Genomic DNA, 20,800 nt, shown 5'->3' with positions numbered 1-20,800 from the left:
ATATCTTTTTAACCTTTATTTATGATCTAGTTTTTTTTTTAAATATAATTTTAGTGATTTTTCTCAAAAAAGAAAAAAAAAAATTTGATGGTAATTACTCACATAATAGATAAAAGAGAAAATTAGGATAAATACTCCATTTTTTAAAATAATTTGATTTCTCAATAAAATACCTCACTATTTTAATATATATTTTTTTTATTTTAAAACATGTTTATATTATAATTATACCTACTTTTTATTAATTTTTTACTCTAAATATTTTTTTTACTCTTATAATATGACAACTGTCATTTTTCATATTTTCCTTTCTTTCTCTCTCTTCTTCTTCTTCGTCTTCTTTTTCTTCCGTCAATTTTTTTCTTCTTCTTTTCTTCTTCGCTGTTCCTTCATCGTTCCGCCATCGCTCCACCATCGTTCCGCCGTTTTTCGTATTTGATTTTAGCAATTTTTCCTCAACTCGTGGTGATTAATACAATTTGTTTTAACTTTCATATCTAAATAAATTACTCTTTAATTTTCTCATTTTTAAATCTAAAAATTTACATTAAAAAATGATTTTATACACAAAAATCGATTTTCTACAAAAAAACAGTTTTTGATTATCATATGAGTATCATCACTACATTATCATGTAAATATCATAAACACTGCAGAGAAAACCGATTTTTTTATTAAAAAACAGCGTCTGATTATCATGTTATTATCACTACGTTATCATGTCGTTATCATAACACTGCAGAAAAAAAAGATTTTTTTTGTAGAAAATAATATTTGATTATCATATCATTATCATACCATTATCATGTCGTTATCATTAACATTATCATATGATAGCGAGATGACAATATTTATGTTACCTATATGATAACACTATGATAATATCTATGATAATGTATGATAAAATAGTGTTTGATTATCATGTCAGTATCACTATATTATCATGTCATTATCATGGCACTGTAGTATGATAACTAGATGATAATGAACTATTATAAGGTTATGATAATTGGACGATAATGTTTGTAAAAAAATAATTACAAAATCTTCATGATAACCAGAATGATAATTATATGATAAATGAGTAAAATTATAATTATTTTAAAACTAAGAGTAAAAATATAAATCTGAAAAAATTATAGAATATTTTCTAAAACTTTTTTGCTTTGAGATAAAAAAATAATTATTTTCACTTTTTGAGATAAATACGTAAATATTTCCAGATAAAATAATTTTTTATTTTTTTTCTTGAAAATGGTACATAAATCTAATCTTTCAAATAAAGTTTTAAATAATAAATATTTGAGTTGGGACTATTTAATTTTCATTTTCCCCTGTTAATAATCAGGGAATAGGATACATAAGGAAGCACCAGATCATCAGAGCAGCAAGACTGAATCCGAAGCTCTTCTTCTTCACAACCACCACCACCACCACCACCAAGAATCTACAGCGACAACTGCTTATTCGCACTCAGTTCCATTCACACACATTTGTACACTCTCCAACCCAAAATAAGTAGCTTATATTGCAGTTATACAGTAATCGATCTATGGATTATCAAATAAATCTATAGATCGATAAACACACACTGTTACACAAATGGCGAATTATCTAGCTCAGTTTCATACTATCAAGAATTCATGTGATCACATCGTTATCGCAGGTACCACTTTTACATTCAATTTCGCATTTGATTAGTTTATTCTTATTAGATTCGCTGTTCCAGATTTGATTAGGTTAGTAATTGCAGTAATCTTAGGGTTTGTTTGTGTTTTTTCAGTTGAAGATGTGAGTGATCTTTGGCCGAGTATTAAAGATAGATTTGAAGCGAGATTGCCGTTTAAACGAGCTTGTTTGAATAACAAGACGCGGAACCCTGTGTTTGTAGTGAACCTGCCTGCTGAATTTATATTAACTACTGATGCTAGACTTCGTAGTCGGTTTCCTCAGGAGCAATCGTTGTTCTGGTTTCGAGAACCATATGCAACTGTTGTTCTTGTTACCTGTGAGGTACTTTGGTTTCTGTCATATTAGTACCTTTTTTCGTGTTATAAAACTGTATCTGTTATGTTAGTAAGTTGCATTTTCATCACTACACAAAATAAATTATATCTTGTTAGGAACAAATTAGAATTTAGAAGAAGTCAAATTTCATTCTTTCAAAATTATTCAACTAGGTAGCACGGATACTGATATGGACATGGGAAGAAGGGACAGTTGGACACTAACACGGCGAAACGGTGTTATTTTAAGGTTTCCTATGTTAAAATGAAGTTTCGTGTCCGAAATGCCAAGTGTCCGACACATTTTCGAAACAGGAAAAGTTGATTGAAAAAAGTGTCCGTGCTACCTAGCTATTTTCTACTATTTGGCATGATATTATTTTTTTGAGATGCATATTATTTAATGTTGCAAGAACAAAATTCTTGCCAACCTTTACAAACATGAGAATTGGTAAAGTAGAATTGAATTTCTTGCATCTTTAGAATTCCCAAACACCATGAAATAGTTTTCTTGCAAATTTTGTAATCACTATGTGGCTGAGAATTTGCCTCTTTTTTTGTTCTCTTATCCTTAAGCTATTTATTCTATAGTCTCTAACATTTTTCTACTGTATTATCCTTCTTCTTCTCTAGGATCTTGATGAATTCAAAACTATCCTTAGACCACGCCTGAAATTGATTGTTCAAAATGATGAAAGGGAATGGTTTATTGTGTTTGTGTGTAGAGCTCATCCAAGTAACGATAATGCCTCTAAAATGGCAAAAAAAGTATATGCCAAGATTGAGGTTGAGTTTAGCTCGAAGAAAAGAGAGAGGTAAACTGATATTTATCTTTTATTTAATTAATAAGTTGATGAAATTTCCTACATCTTGAAATTTCTTTATACCGGTCTGTATTGATATTTTATTATTTACTTTGTGCTACAAATTGTATGCAATAGTCGATAGTAGTAGCACCTTGCTAGGTTAGTGTACTCAGAGTTTCTTGTAGTCTAATTGCTCAAGAAAGTTCATTCATACGTTTCTCTTCTTCTTATAGCTGTATCATGAATCACCCGCTTTTCTCTTAACCTTACACAATCGGTTGTGTTACCTCTTTTAGAGAAAGGTTGCTTTGTCTATGCTTGGAGATATCTGAACGGTTCTTAGAAGAGGAATTTAAATTTAATTTTCAAGTGCAATGCTGTTGACCAGACTGCTTGTAAGAGCTGTTTGGACATAAATTTCATTATCATCTTAGCGAGGCACTTGTGGTGAGGTGCTTTAGGATGTTCTTACAGCAAAAATAATTAAATATAATAAATGATAGTTATCACTTAATTGATTCTGCCCAAGAAAGATTACATGTTGTTGGACAGACATTATGAAAATTCTTTTAATTGGGAATCGGGAGTAAATCCAAGTTCCAACAGATGTAATGTTGCTTTTATCCTCTCTTTTTGTTGGTGAATTTGTGGAAGTAAATGGAAGCAGTTTTGAGGGAGATATAATTTCTGTAAGATACTGATGAATTGCTATTCCCTTATTTTAGAAAAAGAGCAACACTAAACTGATGACCATGCTGTGTTGGATTTTATATGTTTGGTAATTTGTATCTGGTACATGGATTGCACTCTTATGATCCTTGTGCTTTTATTGGAAACCTATTTTTTCCCCTGTTTTTGTCAGCAATTTGCTTTTCACGATTCACGGATTTTGTTTTTCCTCTTCTCAGATTGTTCTAAACCTTGTGTTTTGCCCAGGTGCTGTAAGTTTGATCTTCATGGCCCTGAAGCAAACTTTTGGGAAGATTTGGAATCCAAGATTATGGAGTGTGTTAAAAATACATTAGATAGGCGTGTGCAGTTTTATGAGGATGAGATACGTAAGCTCAGTGAACATCGCTTCATGCCGGTTTGGAACTTCTGTAATTTTTTTATACTGAAGGTTATTCCTTTACTCAATTTCTTTTAACCAGCCATTCTTATGTAAGAGTGATGTCACCACAATGACAACTGATATGAATGAAAATTATTGACTCCCATATTTTGTTCTCTTTTCCCCTTGATTTCTTGAGAGCCTTTTTTTTTTTGACAAAATCTCTCTTAGTTAATTTCATGTTTCTCGAATTTATTTGATGTGCATTTCTTACTGAAGTAGCGAGAAGTCTTATATTTACAGCCACCTATCCTATAGAGTTGCCAGTTGTTTTAGACATTCTATTGTAGCCAGTTCTAGAGATTTCTTCCTCTTTTTACATATTTTTCTGTTCTCAGGAAAGTCTGGCATTTATGTTTGAGATCAGTCATCTTCATGAAGATGCACTACGTGAATATGATGAATTGGAACTTTGCTATCTGGAAACAGGTGCCTATTGCTAGCGTATATGTTTTGCATATTTCTTCTTTTTTTCATCCTAGTTATTTTGCATATGCCTATTTGAACAATAATATTTTGTGTATGACATGCGTTTATGGTGGATAATTACTGAGATTCAGATATAAATGAAAAGAACAAAATTTTGGGCTAGGATCACCTGTGTGAGGAAGTAATAGGTTTACTTTTGGCAGCAGTCTTTTGGGCCGGGGGTCACCTAATTGCTACTTATTACTAAAAATTCTGCCATTATTATTGGTGACACATTTAATGTTTTACGGGAATTTACTATGACTTGTTTTTTTTATAAATATTTTTCATGTATTTCTTAAAACTCTAACCTAATGATCTTTTTTTCCCTCTTAACCCAAACATAAAATTTTAATTGTTTAGTTTTACTTTTGTGTCTGTAAGGGCCCAAATTGGGGAGTTTAGGTCGGGCTAGCTATATGATGACTTTTTGCACATTCCTGCACACATGTTTTTCTACTTCCATTATCTAAAAGATAATGCCTTCACATTACAGAACCAACTTAGATTTTCCTTTTCTCTGGCCCACTTTTAAATGCTGAACCATCATTAAGTACTAACTTTCATTCCTTGCCCAGATTCAGTAACTAAATTGTCTCTTGATTAATTTGCTTTTTATTGCCACTCAATGATTTCGCAATTAAAGCAGAAAGTTTTCTCATCTCTATAGCTGGGAACTTTAACAAGTTGTTGATCTTCCTTGTGTGGTTTCATTGAAAGTGCCCCTAAAGGTTCTGAAGATGGGTGGTTGTTTGTGGTAAAAGGGAAAAGGATACATTCGCGTACCCTGAAAGTGGGGAGAAGGGTGGTGTCATATAACTTTAATAGGTTGCTGCACTGATTATAAATTGAAATCTGACAATACTGCTGCATAAAGTTGATCTTCTCTCCTGAAGCCATTCTGAGTGTTAATACTAGTGCTTCTTTTTAAACTTTTGTTGTACAAAAGAAAACCTGAGCTTGACCAATAGTTTTCTTTTGGCTTAATTACTTAAAAAAACCCCACCTTGTAACATTTTTTCGTTTATACCATGACCTAGGAAAAAATTCATTTGTACCCTTTTTTTGATTTTTCGTTTTCAACTCTACCCTTAAGCACTAAATTGAACTTTTCTTATTTAGAAAAAAGATTAAAACAGTCCTTCATTTTTTAACATATATTCTAATTAGACTTTAATATTATTAATAGTACAAAAATACCTTCTTTTTTATAAAATTAAACTTACAATAATTATTTAATTTAAATTAACTATAAATAATTTTTAAACACAAAACCGTAAAATTATATATTTTTACTTTAAAAAAAAGACGGATTCCCGGTCCGGAGGAGGAGCCCGCTGCTCCTCCTCCATGGAGGAGGAGCACAGATCTGCTCCTCCTTCACATGAAGGAGGAGCAGATCTGTGCTCCTCCTTGAAAGAAGGAGGAGCAGATCGCTCCTCCTTCCTCCTTCCATATGAAGGAGGAGCGATCTGCTCCTCCTCCACTGTGAAGGAGGAGCAGATCTGTGCTCCTCCTCCATGGAGGAGGAGCTGCTCCTCCTTTCGAGGGACCCGAAAAAAATAAATAAAAAAAATTGTAAAAAAATCCATAGCGGCGTATCAATTGAAAGAGTACGGTGTTTGTCGGAAATATTTTTTAATTTATTTAGTTTTTTAATAAAAAATTTAAATATAATTAATTATTTGGATTTATTTAAACATTTTTAAAGTTGAAGGACTTATTTGTATTTTTTCAAACAGAAAAAAGATGATATAACCCTTCTATTTAATTATTTTTAATGTTTTCATCCTTTAATTAATTAAATTGTCAAAAAACAAAATTTTGGGGTACAGTTGATAACGAAAAATCAAAAAAAGGGTACAAATGAATTTTTTCCTAGGTCAGGGTATAAACGAAAAAATATTATAAGGTGGGGTTTTTTTAAGTAATTAGGCCTTTTCTTTTTGATTGTATATACTCTATTTTCCGTGATCTCATTTTCATTTGTATCATTATTTCTTTTGTCTGGGGGTTTCATACTTGTTTCTGCCTCTGTCTTCTTGAGTGATAATATGGTCCATTCCTATTTGATACAGTTAATATGGTTCGGAAGCAAAGGGACTTTGGTGGATTGGACCGTGGGGATGATCAGGCAGCACTATTGAATCCTGGAAACAAATCATTGGCACAAATTGTTCAAGATGACTCCTTTAGGGAATTTGATTTTAGGCAGTATCTCTTTGCCTGTCAATCAAAGGTGTAAAAAACTGGCAATTCTTTCAATTCTTTGTTGGATATGCACACACATATATAGCTAGATAGTTAATTAAAGGAGGAAATAGTATGTTTTTATTTGCTATAATCAGCAAATCTACTTAGGTAGGTATTAGTGCTTTATCTTTCAAGTGGTATGGTTAATTCTCTGGGTCTGTTACTTCTGAAAGTTGTATTATCATATGCACTCATCTGCATTTAGTTTCTCTGAGCTTAAAATGTATCTGTTGACACATCTGCTTGAGTGAACGCTGAATACGCGGCTCAATGTTATGCTAAAGGATTAACTATTAGTTTTTTAAAATCTCTTAGCGTGTTTATGAGTAGATACGCTCGGGGGAATTGACATTGTTTGTGGACTCATGCTCAATCAAAGACACACGAGAACATGCCCAGTACTACTAAAGCTAATTATATTATCAGTTATTCTCGGCTATATACAGAAATTGGTATAATGTCTGAGCGTTTTAAAACCTTGAACCTCTAGTGGACATGCGTTTTAAGTAGATTTGAACAGACAAAAGTGGCTTGCAAGCTAGCATTTCCTTCTAGTACTACACTTATTGTGCACTCACAATGAAAATGAGAAATTCCTGACCATTACACTTGTTACAGTGCTTTACTTAAAGTTTATGATGAATTGTCCATGTTGCAATTACACTGTGTTTATCTTGGTTTAATTTAAACTGCAGCTTTTATTCAAGCTGAATCGTCCCTTTGAGGTTGCATCCAGGGGCTATCCATTCATAATCAGTTTTTCTAAGGCCCTTACGCTGCATGAGGTATTCATTTTGTCTTAGTTCTTTAGTTACTTTATTGGATTCTTAAAAACTATAGTTTATTCTTTTGGATGGTATTGTGTCTGATTTTCTTTCTCTTGTTTCTCTTAGAGTATACTGCCTTTTTGCCTGAGAGAAGTTTGGGTAATAACTGCTTGCTTGGCTTTAATCAATGCAACTGCTTCTCATTATAATAATGGAGCTGTGTCACCGGACATAGAAAAGGAGTTCTATCGTCTTCAGGGTGATCTTTATTCACTATGTCGAGTTAAGGTGAATGGTTTATCTTTGGTGGGCTTTATTATCTACAGCGAGAAAATTACCGTCAAACTAAGGATAGAATTTCGAATTTTAGGAAGGTCCTGTCACACACTTTTGAGAGATTGTTCTGGAGGAAAATTACTATTAGAATTAATTTTCTACATTTTGCAGTAGGGGCTTTTAATGAAATGTCTTTGCTCCATTAACACTTGACAGTTCATGAGGCTGGCATATTTGATTGGATATGGAGCATATATAGAAAGAAGTCCAGTCAACAGGTGCGAAACCCATCGGGAAGGGAAATATGCTTGTCCCTTATTTACTTGGTTGCTTGGTCATGTATTTGGAAGTTAAATATTCATGTGTCAAATGTTTTAATTATTTTGAGACTTGAGATTCAAGATTTTTTATATTCTGTCAATCTTTTTACTTGTATATTCTTCCTCCGGGCAGTGCTTTACTTGGCATGCTACCTTGGCCAAAACCTGCAGTTTGGCCGTCAGTTCCACCAGATGCTTCTCCTCAAGTGCTTGTGAAGGAAAAGGTAAAATTTTGAGCTGGTACATCCAAATCTGGAACTTTAAAATGGTCCTTCGGTGTGTGCATTTAATTTGATCGACATCATGTTATGATTTCTTTTGAGTGAATAGCACGATTTTGCAACTCCTAGTTGGTGTGTGCAATGACCATGAATTTTGGCATTTCAAAATGAATCAATATTTGATTTACTTGAAATTAAGGGCATTCATTAGTATATCTATATCCACCAACTATATAGTCCAAATTTTTAGGAATGAGCTTTGATTTTCTTGTTAGTATTTAAATAACGTCTTGCTATAAGCTCTCTGAAAGCATCATGGACCTGGTTTATCTTTATGCAGGAGATTCTTCAATCAACTCCTACAACGAAGTACTTTGGCATTCAAAGGAAGCCATTGCCTCTTGAACCTTCTGTACTTTTGCGCGAGGCGAATAGGCGGAGAGCATCCCTTTCTGCTGGGAACATGTTTGAAATATTTGATGGTCGCCCAAGCTTGATTGATGGGTAATGGATTCAAGTATTGAAACAAATCTATTACCATGAGTTTCTTCCTTTTTCTAGCTTTTCTGACATGTTAAGTGACTATTTATATATCATTTGAGATGTTTCAATAATGTAATTGATATGTATGTTGACAGATCAGCTTCAGATGCATCACCAGGGACGTCCCCCCTAAATAAATCAAATACTTCGATGTCGCGGACTAACTCTTCACCCGGTAATTTTGATGGCTCGATGGATCGACCTATGAGACTTGCTGAAATATATGTTGCGGCTGAGCATGCTCTTGAGCATACAATGTCCGATCCTAATCTATGGAAATCTTTGTCATCTGTTGAGGAGTTTGAGGTAGTGATTATATTTTACTCACTAGTCACAATAACTCTCTTCCACTTCCTGAAATTTTTTCCTTTTAAACTTTTTCCAACTCTGTTGGATTTAAAAAAACAAATCTGCTGAATTTGTCTTGCCTAAATTTGATTTTCATTCAACCAAAGGATTCATTCCACTTGTATGAAAGTACAGATTAGGGTGCCTGATAATGAATCTTGGTATCATCCCTCTTAGGATCCTTTTGCCTTTGTGTTCTATGTTAAAGTACACATGTTCAATCACTTATGTCACAAGCATGCCCGCTTATTAGTTATGATGGAACCAAGATTTATGCTCTTATGTACTTCAGGCCAATTCTGGCTTCTTGTACTTGTATAGGAAGGCTCATGCTATGCTAAAAATCTGTTTTAAAAGATGTCAATTAGCTTTAAAATCTTTCACCTATTGTGGCTTCATGGGGACCAAGATAATGGTTTTGATTGACATTGTGTCAAAGATATTGATATTGAAAAAAATTGTGATTTAGACAAATCTTATTATCATATTCTGAGACTGATTCCATATATGGTATGGAGCAAGAATTCTGAGTTGATGTGCACAATATTAAGATGTAACAAGAAGTAAAGACACACATAACAAAAAGAAGAAAACAAAAATATTTACTGGAAAAGAACGAAAACAGTAGGGAAGGGCTAGGTTTTCTGTCTTTTATACTCTGTAATTTCCATCATTCAAAAGCAAAATTAACCTCATCTACTCACTAACCTGGAGAATTTAGAAGCCATGCATATAAAGGATGAGATTTAATTTTGAGCCAAAAAGATAAGAAATGTTAAGATAATAGAATTATTGCTGAAGTCTCACCCAACAACTTGATTTTTTGGGTGAATTGGTTATTTGACGTGGTATTAGAGCCTCTATAATAGAAACTTGTAGAGTTCAATCCTTGGCAACCCCTATTTGGTTCATTAAAATATTTGACCTCAAGGTGAGGTGGGCTGTGTGCTTGTCTGTTCATGCGCCAAACCCAATGGGCATTTGTGTACTAGGTCTGTTAACATATTAAAACTATTGTCGAGATTTTAGATTAATCGGCTATTTGACAAGAAGAAAAGAACCGAAATAATAATTTGATACAATTACGTAATGGAAAGATTCAAATAACCTTGATTGTCACCATATAGACTAACCCTGGCATGGAAGCATTAGTAGTCTTAATAAGTGTTTTTTTGTTCTTGTTCTTGCTATATGAAGGTATTCTTGATCAATTGTTGAGGGGCCCTACATGTTTTTTGATTGATTATATAGATGTTGAGGGTCATTTTTGTGATTATATATTTTCTTTTTAAACCAAAGTTTAAATATATTAGCTTGCCATTCGTTTAGCCATTTGATCGCTTGCTGGATTATGTGGGAAGGACTTCTTTAGCTTTGGATATGTAGACATTCCACTAAAAGTTTGGTTCTTAATGCTCTGTTGGTTTATGGACCTTTCTAATGAACTTGACACTGTAATTTTCTTGATTGCATTTTCTGTAAATGCTGCTGTATTCAATGGTTGAATGTACTTCCTCCTTCTGTTCTTTGTCCCTTGTCTTTAAGCATAAATTCTTGTCATGGCAGCAAAAATATCTTGAGCTGACCAAAGGTGCTGCTGACAATTACCATCGTTCGTGGTGGAAAAGACATGGAGTTGTCCTAGATGGTGAAATAGCAGCTGTTTGCTTCAGGCATGGAAACTTTGATCTGGCTGCAAAGTCATATGAGAAAGTTTGTGCTCTGTATGCTGGTGAAGGATGGCAGGAGTTATTGGCTAACTTCCTGCCAAATTTAGCCGAGTGTCAGAAGATGCTGAATGATCAAGCTGGCTACTTATCATCTTGTATCAGACTGCTGTCTTTAGACAAAGGTTTATTCTCAATCAAGGAGCGCCAGGCTTTTCAGGCTGAGGTTGTTCGTCTTGCACACAGTGAAATGAAGGATCCTGTGCCATTAGATGTTTCATCGCTAATCACATTTTCTGGAAATCCTGGGCCTCCATTGGAGTTATGTGATGGGGATCCTGGCACTCTATCTGTAACTGTTTGGAGTGGTTTTCCTGATGACATAACTCTTGATTCACTAAGCCTCACTTTGATGGCTACATTTAATGCTGATGAAGGTGCTAAGGTGTGCTTTTGTCGAATTAAAAATGCACATTGAACTCCTCAACGGTTGGTATACCAGTCATAACTCATGAGTTTTGTCTAATTTTTCAGGCATTGAGGAGCTCTACTGCCAATGTGCTGAAGCCTGGTAGAAATGCAATTACCCTCGCTCTACCGCCCCATAAACCAGGTTCCTATATCTTGGGAGTTTTTACTGGGCAGATTGGTCAATTGAGGGTTAGATCTCATAGTTTCTCCAAGGGTGGTCCAGCAGACACTGATGATTTTATGAGCTATGAAAAACCAACCAGGCCTATCTTGAAGGTACTGTTTCTCATGATCCATAAAGGGTACTAATAGTATTGAAAATGGAGGGTCATTCTTTTTGGGATCTATGATTCTTTACAATGAGATCTATAAGTTTGCCAAGAAATTTGAACAGTGCTGTTTTCTGATTTGAAAATAGCCCATTAAATTTAACTATCCTAGGATTCTAGTAGTCATCCATTTTGGCTGAAATTTGCAGATCGATAATCTAATAAAGCCTTTCCTTTCCCAGGTTTTCAAGCCAAGGCCTCTGGTTGATCTTACTGCAGCTATTTCATCTGCCTTGCTTGTAAATGAAACTCAGTGCGTGGGGATTATAGTACGGCCCATTGACTACTCTCTGAAAGGTGCTATCTTGCACATTGATACCGGTCCAGGCCTAAAGATTGAAGAGTCGCATGTCATTGAGATGGAAAGTTGTGCCAGTACATCACAAAATGATCCTGACATGGCAAACTTGAACAGAACTCAAAATGAGTGTCCTCTGGCTCCTAATAAAGACCTTGATCGTTTAACTCTTCATGATGGTAAGATAGAATTTCCTGACTGGGCAAGCAGTGTGAATTCGGTTATTTGGATTCCTGTTCGTGCTATCAGTGACTCGCTCCCAAAAGGATCATCTTCAGGTCATATTAATTATAAGTATTTTCTGCTTTCTATCTTGTTTTTTCTGTGGTCTTTTTTGTGCTCTATGATTTACATGTCTTTAATATGTTGGTTTGTCATGGGCAGTCACTCCTCAGAGACAGAGCATTGTGGATGGTATGAGAACAATAGCATTGAAACTTGATTTTGGAGTATCACACAACCAGATGTTTGAAAGGTATTGTCTCTCCCTGAAATTTAGTGTTTCCTTATTATCCGAGGCATGGATACTGACAAAGACACGAACACGCGACGCAATATGACACAATCCACTGACGGTAATTTTTTAAAAGATAGGGCACGACACGGGTGCTACACATGTATATATATAAATTAATTTAATGCATATAAAATGTATCTTAAATCATTTAGATATGATGATTTCTATAAAACAAATTGAGGTTATTGTGATAAAAAAGGAAAGCTCCATGATAATTTACCGTACATGGCATGCACAAAAAGTAACTAAATTAATCCCTACTGTAATTCAAAAAGTGCCAATACTGTATTCTGGACGTGTCTTTGTTGTGTCCTGAATAAAAAAAAAAGTCACATACAAAGCTATATCAGACACGTGGACGCGTGTTGTACCAAAAAAGCATACGACACTCGCACTCCATTATTTAGAAGGTGCTTTGCAGGTTACTATATGCTTTCTCTCCGAGTTATTATTAAATTCATGCCTTGAAATGCAGGACCATTGCTGTGCATTTCACTGAGCCTTTCCATGTGAGCACACGTGTTGCAGATAAATGTAATGATGGTACCCTGCTTCTGCAGGTATGCCACTAAGTATTGTTGTAAAAATTACTTCAGCTACCAAAAAGATATCTTCTAAAACTGGTTGCATATCTAAGAGATGCATCAGTGGATTCTCAGGAGATTGACAATTTATCCAGCATATATAACTAGAAATTTGATGATTTTTCTTTTTTAGTGATTTATTCTTTTTATTTTAATGTCTATGATGGCAACTTCTAGGTGATATTACAGTCCCAAGTGAAGGCTACATTGACTATCTATGATGCTTGGCTTGAACTCCAAGATGGTTTTGTTCATACTGGTCAAGATGATGGAAGACCAACTTCAAGCTTCTTTCCACTTGTGATTTCTCCAACCTCTAGGGCAGGAATCTTGTTCAGTCTTTGCCTAGGGAAAGTGTTTGGTGAAGGTATGTAAAGTCTATTTTGTTAATCACAACGATCAATGCTTATCTATTCAAAATATGAATGTCCTTTTTTTTTAGGAAAAGATGAATGTGTCATTAGAAGTAAGAAAGAGTATTATTTTTTCAAGAACTGTCTAGTCATTTTTTTTATTGATTGTTCTGCGCTTCATGTGTTCAATTGTTGCGCATATTTTGGAAAGCCTGTAGACTTGAAGCCTTGAGCAATGCGTTTATAGTCATGTTTTATATTCCAAAATTAATATTCATGTGCTGAAGCGATGGTAGAAGTCAGAATCTAGGAGTTTGAAGTGTCGCATGATAGAATTTAGGAGTTTGAAGTGTGCTCCTCACATAAATTAATTTATTTGGGAAGATGAATTGCATAACATTTTATAAAATATCCTTTGACATGCGAAGGATTGTTTTTTTTTTTTTACATAGCATTTTCTCCTGCTAGGCATTGCACTGGTTGTTGTTTCCCTTGCTTTCCTGCTGGCAATGATGGGTGATGACTGTTGCTAGTTGGCAATAGCAATGGGTATATGCTTGCATGGTTCTTTTGTGGGTTCTTATCATTTCGCTAGTTGTAGAAGTGCAGCAGATGAATTTTTATTTCTTTGACGGGACTTTTTTCTTTGCGAATGGCTCAGCTTTCCCTTGGATCAAGTAAACAATTTCGATTGACCACTATATCCTAGTATGAACACCAAATATTTGGAATACTTAAAAATATAGATATTGGTCTGAATTTAAGTTTCTTCAACTTTAATATTTTTTTTCCATCAAACAAAGTCTGAATTTAAGTTTCTTTCATCTTTTATATATATTTTTTTTCGATTTGCCGTGTTTAATGCATGTTGCTTACTAAGGATTATACCCATTTTTGGCATCTGTTCTGAATCTGGAATCTGGACACCATCTCCTATAAATATTTTTTTCCATTTTCACAGATGGAGAGGCACGGAACCCAGAAAGCTTACTAAATATCAGGTATGGAATTTCTGGTGAGAGAACAATTGGAGCACATCCTCCTTTGACTGTGGAATCAGTTGGACATGAGGCTACCAGGCAGGAGTTCATCTTCAAGAGTGCTCTTGTGCTGCAAAGGCCTGTACTTGACCCATGCCTAGCCGTTGGTTTTCTTTCTCTTCCATCTGCTAGCCTGAGAGTTGGACAACTTGTTACTATGAAATGGAGGATCGAAAGGTTGAAGGGCTCTAGCGATGATCAAATTTCCGAACAATGTGTAAGTACATATGATATGAACAACTAAAATAAGCTGCAAAATACTCCTGGAAGTTTCAAGTATCTCCTTAACCATAGGTTTCCCCATTATCTTTTCTTCATTTTCTTAATTTTCTTTAAACACTGGACTACAGTTGCTTTGACTTTTTTTTGTCAACTCTGGCTACATCATGTTACCATATGGTAGTTGATTTACTTATTTCATTCTTTTGTGTATTACTTGTTAAATAATTTTCTTCATAAAATTTGGGAGTTCCCATGAGGGCTTTTTAATATTTTTATTTTTGGAACAGGGGGAGGTGCTGTATGAAGTTAGTGCAAATTCTGAAATTTGGATGATTGCCGGGAGGAAGAGAGGGCATGTTTCTCTCTCTGCAAAGAAAGGTTTTTTAAATCACTTTAGTTTCATTTTTGTGATTTTATAAAATATATATACATGTCAGCTGTATGTAAAAATTTGACTAGCAATTTATGTGGCATTTTTAAAAACCAGTTCATTGTAATGACAGGTTCAAGGATAGTCATCTCCATAATATGTGTGCCTCTGACAGCTGGTTATGTTCGTCCTCCTCGACTCGGATTGCCAGATGTGGATGAGTCAAATATAAGCAGCAATCCTTCTGCGCCCCATCTGGTTTGTGTCATGCCTCCTACTCTGAGTTCCTCTTTTTGCATCCCAGCATGATAATATCGACCTAGTTTTCCACAGAAAATGGATGGATAATTTTAAATTCCATAAATTACGAATACGTGGGTCCTGTTGAAGCGTCTGTTCTTGTAGACCTTTAAAATTTGTAAATTTTGTATGTCTACTATAGTAGAGAATCAAGAGAAGTTAGTTGAGTCCATTAATTTAGTCGCAGTTAGGCAGTTTTTGGGGTGCTATCGTCTGCTATGCTTAGTATGGAGTGCTGTCATCGGCTGCTATATCACAATTTTTCGGTAGCCCTTGCTCGTGTATAGTGAAACTTTGTATTCTTCATGTACAACATAAATAGTTTGAATTTAAAGTTGCTCATGTGTACTGAAAAAATCAGGTGGTTAGAGTAATTTATCATTCTTTAACATATCCTCTTATGTTACATGGGAATGTCAGCTAATTAATCAAAAGGGAATTTATTTAATAAGTAGGGCATGGTTTGTTATGAATTTATCCAAAATTTAATGTAACTTTTAGTATTGTCTAATGGGTTTGATGGTCCACCTGGAACTGCGTTTTCTGATGCAAGTTGCAATTAGGGATTGTTCATTGATTGATGCTTGACGGAAAATTCCTGATGAAGCACTATAACTTTGAAAATATGTCGTATGTGCAACAGGGATGATTACCTATTTTGCTGTCCCTTTTCACTCCAATATAACCATGAAACTGAAAGCCATTTCACTATACATGATGCATTATAGTAATATTAAACTTTGTTTTCATTTTTTTAATATTTATAAAGGTAATTATAAATATAAAAGAATAAATAGAAATTTGTTGGTGAATTGTGTTATGTATTGATATAAATTTGGTAAATTTATATTATCGTGGTGGAATACTTGCATCAAAATAGTATTTAGTGTTACCAATTAATTGGGAACTGGCTAGTTTCTGGTCCGGTTGATATAAATATAATAAAAGTCTGAGTCAAACATTGAATAATTGAAACGGTTTCTGGATTATATTTACAAGTCATACTTCTACGAATAGTCAATTCAAAAAGTCACACCAATTACTAAAGGCATCACCGATTTTTCACTATGCATATAAATTATTCTTAGTTATTAAAAATACATATAAGTTTAAAAATTGGCTTACCTGTCATAAAATACATATAAGAGACGAGAAATCCACTGAAAATAGGCGAACAAAAGCGCAAACGGAAAATCGAACGGAAGAGATGAATGGAAAATCGACCGGAAGAGACGAACGGAAAATTAAACGGAAAAACGAAGAAAAATTGAGAGAGAGAAAAAAAAGAGTGCGACTATTAAAATAAGATAAAAGTTTTTAGGCTAAATCCATTTTAAGGTCCTTAAACTTTTATTTTTTATTTCATCAAGTCCTTCAACTTTTATTTGGCTTTTTCAAATCCTTAAACTTTCATTTTTTGGTTCATCAGATCCCTCAATTTCTATTTGACTTTCCCAGGTCCTTAAATTTTTATTTTTTGGTTCAGGTTCATTAGATCCTTAAACGATCGATGATCCATTTAAAGACCCAATGAACCAAAAAATAAACAATCAGGGGCTTGAGAAAAGAAAATAAAAGTCGAAGGACCTGATGAACAAAAAATAAAAGTTTAAAGATCCGAAAAAATCAAATAAAAGTTAAGGGACCTAATGAAAAAAATGTATAGTTTTACTCAGCTTTATGGTTTTTTCTTCTTATTTAAAGTGTAAACAAATTAGTTTTTTTTTTAAGAAAAATAATTTTAAAAAATATCATTGAAAATGAATAATTGTATTAATTTTTTTATTTTTGTCTTTTTATATATGCATAAAAAATGTTAGAAAAGATTCTTATAAGGGGGCGGGTAGGCGGGAGGCGACCGCCCCCAACTCTGTCATGTATTTTGATTATTATTAAAATTTAATAAAATATATAATCATCAATATAACAAGAATTAATAAATAGTAACTAAGTAATAATTCAAAATGTTTCTTAATAATATTCTCTCTTTTTTCATTCATCATATATATTAATTTGGTGATTATGTATCAATATTAAAGTCTCATGATTCTATTTTTTTACACTAGTGGATGATTTTTCTTCAATATAAGAATGCGTTTTCTTTCGTTATTAATACATTTTTTCTATTATTATTCTTTCAATTTCTGAAAGCCATTAGACAAGCTCTATTTGGTGATCATTGACCAACAAAGATATGAGTTTTTATGGAGTGTCTAGCCTATGTGCTTTCTCTCTGCACAATCGCAACTCATGATTCGCTTGCCTATACATACATGAGAAATTTTTTTCTTCACTTCCTGTTCTACTTCTTAGCTGTAGTCTGATTTCTCTTCGAAATTGTCCTCTTAATTCTCTTCATCTTGAACATTTATTTTGTGCCGATGGTTTTCGCCATAGGAGATGGGCTCGAGTCCGTTACGGAGATTATACTAGGGGACTTGCAGAAGTTATCATTTTTGTCCTAAACTATATTTTAGCAATCTGCCATGAGCATTCTTATATATACCTTATCGGGTTCACATTGACGATACTCGTTTTCGTACGCCTCCAATTGTCTAGAGGAGTTGATAATCTTGGCACTTTTAACTTCTTATACTGAACCACTACTTCCGCTTCACTAAACTTATCATCTGCCCGCCTTATATTCGCGTCGAAATTCCATGTATATTGTTTCTTGTGAGACTTCTACGTTGGTGGCTGGACACCAATTATAAGCAAAAGAAAAACAATGCTTACGATTTGATTAGAGAAGAAATGACGATCACTATTTTTTTAATTTTATTTAATGTTAGCAATTTATTTTCTTAATGTTTTTCTTCTCGCCAATGTCCCATAATCAATCTGAACATCTGTTTTTTTAATATTAGAAAAGATTCTCATAAGGGGACAGGTGGGCGAGAGGCGACTGCCCCTACTCTGTCATGAACCTTAATTATTATTAAAATTTAATGAAATATATAATCATCAACACTACCACAATTAATAAATAGTAACTAAGACGAACATAACACTCGCAATTCCGAACTTGATGTAAAGTGAGCAAGACTATAAATGAAAACAGGCAGTTGTTGTACAACGATAACGATACAGAAAATTAAAGATTTCCAAATCGTCGACCACTCGATGGATTTGCAGTCGTGCAATATAAGTAAAGTCAGCACAAATCCTACAACATAGAGATAAGTGTATTGCTGCAGAAGTGTAGTGAAAACAGCTAAATTAACAGCTCCACTAAGGTTATCTCCATGTCTCACACGAGCCACTCTTGTCTCGCGAAGATAACGAGCATTACCGTCGGCCGCAACAAATATCCCACTGAAACATAATACAATTGCGAAAAACATCCAAAAAAATTCAAAATATAGATAATAACCCTCTCCATGATATCCCCTTTAACGATCCAACTGAACAACAGCACTTGAAACTTTGTGGCTGGAAGGTGGGAAGATAGTCAATTTGCATCATCCACATATATTGACTATGTATGGCATAATCGTTGATGATCCTGAATATTGTTTTGGACTTGTTATGGAATGCATGCCGGACAGGTCACTTTCCGATTGGAGGGCACAAAAGAGGTTACTTACTACTGAAGAGGAACTTATGATTGCAAATCAAGTCGCACTGGGAATGGCTTGCGTGCATGCATCAGGCATAATCCATTTGGATTTAAAACCTGAAAACATCTTTCTGAACATGATGAATCCCAATGGAGTTATCTGCAAGGTTGGGAATTTTGGACTTTCTTGTTGGGCTGGTCGCTCCTTTTCGGTGGTGGGGGTTCCCGGCTCCGAAAATTAATAAAGCGCTGGAGCTTATAATGACCACTCCAACTTACAAGGCCGATTTTTACTCATATGGTATAGCATTGGGGACTTTGACTGCCTTTGGACTAAATGAGGGTTGGAAGAAGTTAGTTTCCAGTTGCTGCTCTCCTAACCCCGATGATAGGTCGACTTTTGCTGAAGTTTATGACAGTCTGAAGGAATGGTTATTAAGAAACTGTGTTCTTTTTTACTAATACTTTATATTATATTTTACTAATTTGATATTAACAAATGATTCATGGGAAAAAAAAGAAACTTATTAAGTAGTTAGAGTACGTACCAGTTCATGGAGGTGACAAATGTTCGGTTGCCATGACACTTTTGCGGCCGCCTCTAAGTTGGGTTGGTTAGAAGAAATAGTGTTTTCCAAATCCTAGAGATCGATGTGTTCCACCTTCAATATCCCTCCTTATGTGGCAATGTTTCATCCGTCTAATTCTCCTACAAATGTATATATCTCAAAAATCAACTTTTAATACATCCATTTTTTTATTGCCACGTCAGGTGGGTTAAGAGAGGTGGGTTCAAAAGGAAGATTATATAGCATTATTCAATAAAAAAATTGCTCCTTCATATGAATATAAGATAGAGTTTCGGTTCTCCATTGAAGAAGAAAACTTTAAGTGGGAGAGTGCGTATTCATTTTTCTGTAGGCAAATAGAGAACACAATGGTGAGTGTAAGTTGATGGTGAAAATGAACATGCCTATGTCTTGATATTATTCTCTTCTCCAAATTAAAAAACAAAATCAAAGTGAAGAAAAAAAAAGAATTCTTTTTTTAAAATACCTCATTTTTAAAAACATTTATAAAAATATCCCTTTTTGATAGTTTATTAGTAGATTATTGGTAACTCATTGATAGATTAGAGAAAACATGAGTATTTTGTAAAAATTTCAAAAAATTAACCATAGAGAGTAATTTCCCCGCAAAAAAACCATGGAATTAAATCTTATATAATTCACAAAATAGTTCATTTATATGATTCTCTTCTCCAATAACATCATATTAAACGCTAAAAATATCTTAGGCCTCTATTCATTAGTAGCGGGTGAAACACCAATACTATAATATACGGAAGTTTTTGATGGAGAGGAGTTTACGAAAAATTGAATCCTAATTATCTTTTTATAATATTTTATCATTAAAATGTAGTATTTATTTATATTTGTATTATACACAATAATTTAGACATTAATTCAGAATTATTGATTGATTAATTCATCTCAATTATAAATAATTAAAAACTAATTATGAAATTAAAATATAAATAAAGTGTTTTAAAAAAGTGGAAACTAATAAAAAAGTCCATTTAGTGAGAATCAATGAAAGAGTTCTGTTGGTCCTTTTAATTATACGAGTTATAGATTACATTCTTTTTCATTATATTTGTCCTTACTATAAATTACTCTTTTAGAAGTACATTGAATATATCTTATAATATTTATTTATTTTTTTATTTTTGTTCATATCTAAAATTATTATTGGATTAAAAAACAATGTTATAGACTCACTAAATTTCAATTACACCGGCTGTTACCAATGGACATGGGCAGAATCAGGGGAGGGTCGGGAGGATTGACCGACCTTCTTTGCCAGGAAAAAAACAGATGCAAGGGTATTTATTTTGTAGGGGCGGTTATAACTGCTCCCCCTACAAACCGCTCCTACAAGTGTGTTAGGGGCGGTTATAACTGTTGCCCC

General features: G+C 33.9%; 1 protein-coding gene across 1 annotated transcript; it reads left to right on the top strand.

Annotated features, from left to right (window-relative positions):
* The first annotated feature begins 1,318 nt into the window (after window positions 1-1,318).
* LOC126669063 (trafficking protein particle complex II-specific subunit 130 homolog) lies at window positions 1,319-15,663 on the top strand. Its single transcript, XM_050362376.2, has 21 exons — window positions 1,319-1,666; window positions 1,784-2,013; window positions 2,640-2,821; window positions 3,749-3,932; window positions 4,262-4,352; window positions 6,470-6,630; window positions 7,340-7,429; window positions 7,538-7,699; window positions 7,904-7,965; window positions 8,141-8,231; window positions 8,569-8,732; window positions 8,867-9,077; window positions 10,686-11,231; window positions 11,321-11,533; window positions 11,769-12,162; window positions 12,269-12,359; window positions 12,877-12,961; window positions 13,163-13,352; window positions 14,300-14,595; window positions 14,888-14,978; window positions 15,104-15,663. The coding sequence occupies exons 1-21, from the start codon at window positions 1,603-1,605 to the stop codon at window positions 15,277-15,279; spliced, it is 3,774 nt and encodes a 1,257-aa protein (XP_050218333.1). The 5' UTR covers window positions 1,319-1,602; the 3' UTR covers window positions 15,280-15,663.
* The last annotated feature ends 5,137 nt before the right edge of the window (window positions 15,664-20,800 follow it).

This window comes from Mercurialis annua, linkage group LG2 (assembly GCF_937616625.2).
Source record: "Mercurialis annua linkage group LG2, ddMerAnnu1.2, whole genome shotgun sequence".
Lineage (NCBI taxonomy): Eukaryota > Viridiplantae > Streptophyta > Magnoliopsida > Malpighiales > Euphorbiaceae > Mercurialis > Mercurialis annua.
The sequence above is the reverse complement of the archived record's forward strand: the minus strand, read 5'-3'. Positions and strand labels throughout refer to the sequence as shown.

What these genes read in the sequence shown, in the direction of transcription:
- LOC126669063 (XM_050362376.2), top strand. Translation starts at nt 1,603, where the DNA reads ATGGCGAATTATCTAGCTCAGTTTCATACTATCAAGAATTCATGTGAT. An exon ending in AGCTCGAAGAAAAGAGAGAG is followed by an intron (nt 2,822 to 3,748) that starts GTAAACTGATAT and finishes TGTTTTGCCCAG; the next exon opens with GTGCTGTAAGTTTGATCTTC. An exon ending in ATCAAATTTCCGAACAATGT is followed by an intron (nt 14,596 to 14,887) that starts GTAAGTACATAT and finishes TTTTTGGAACAG; the next exon opens with GGGGAGGTGCTGTATGAAGT.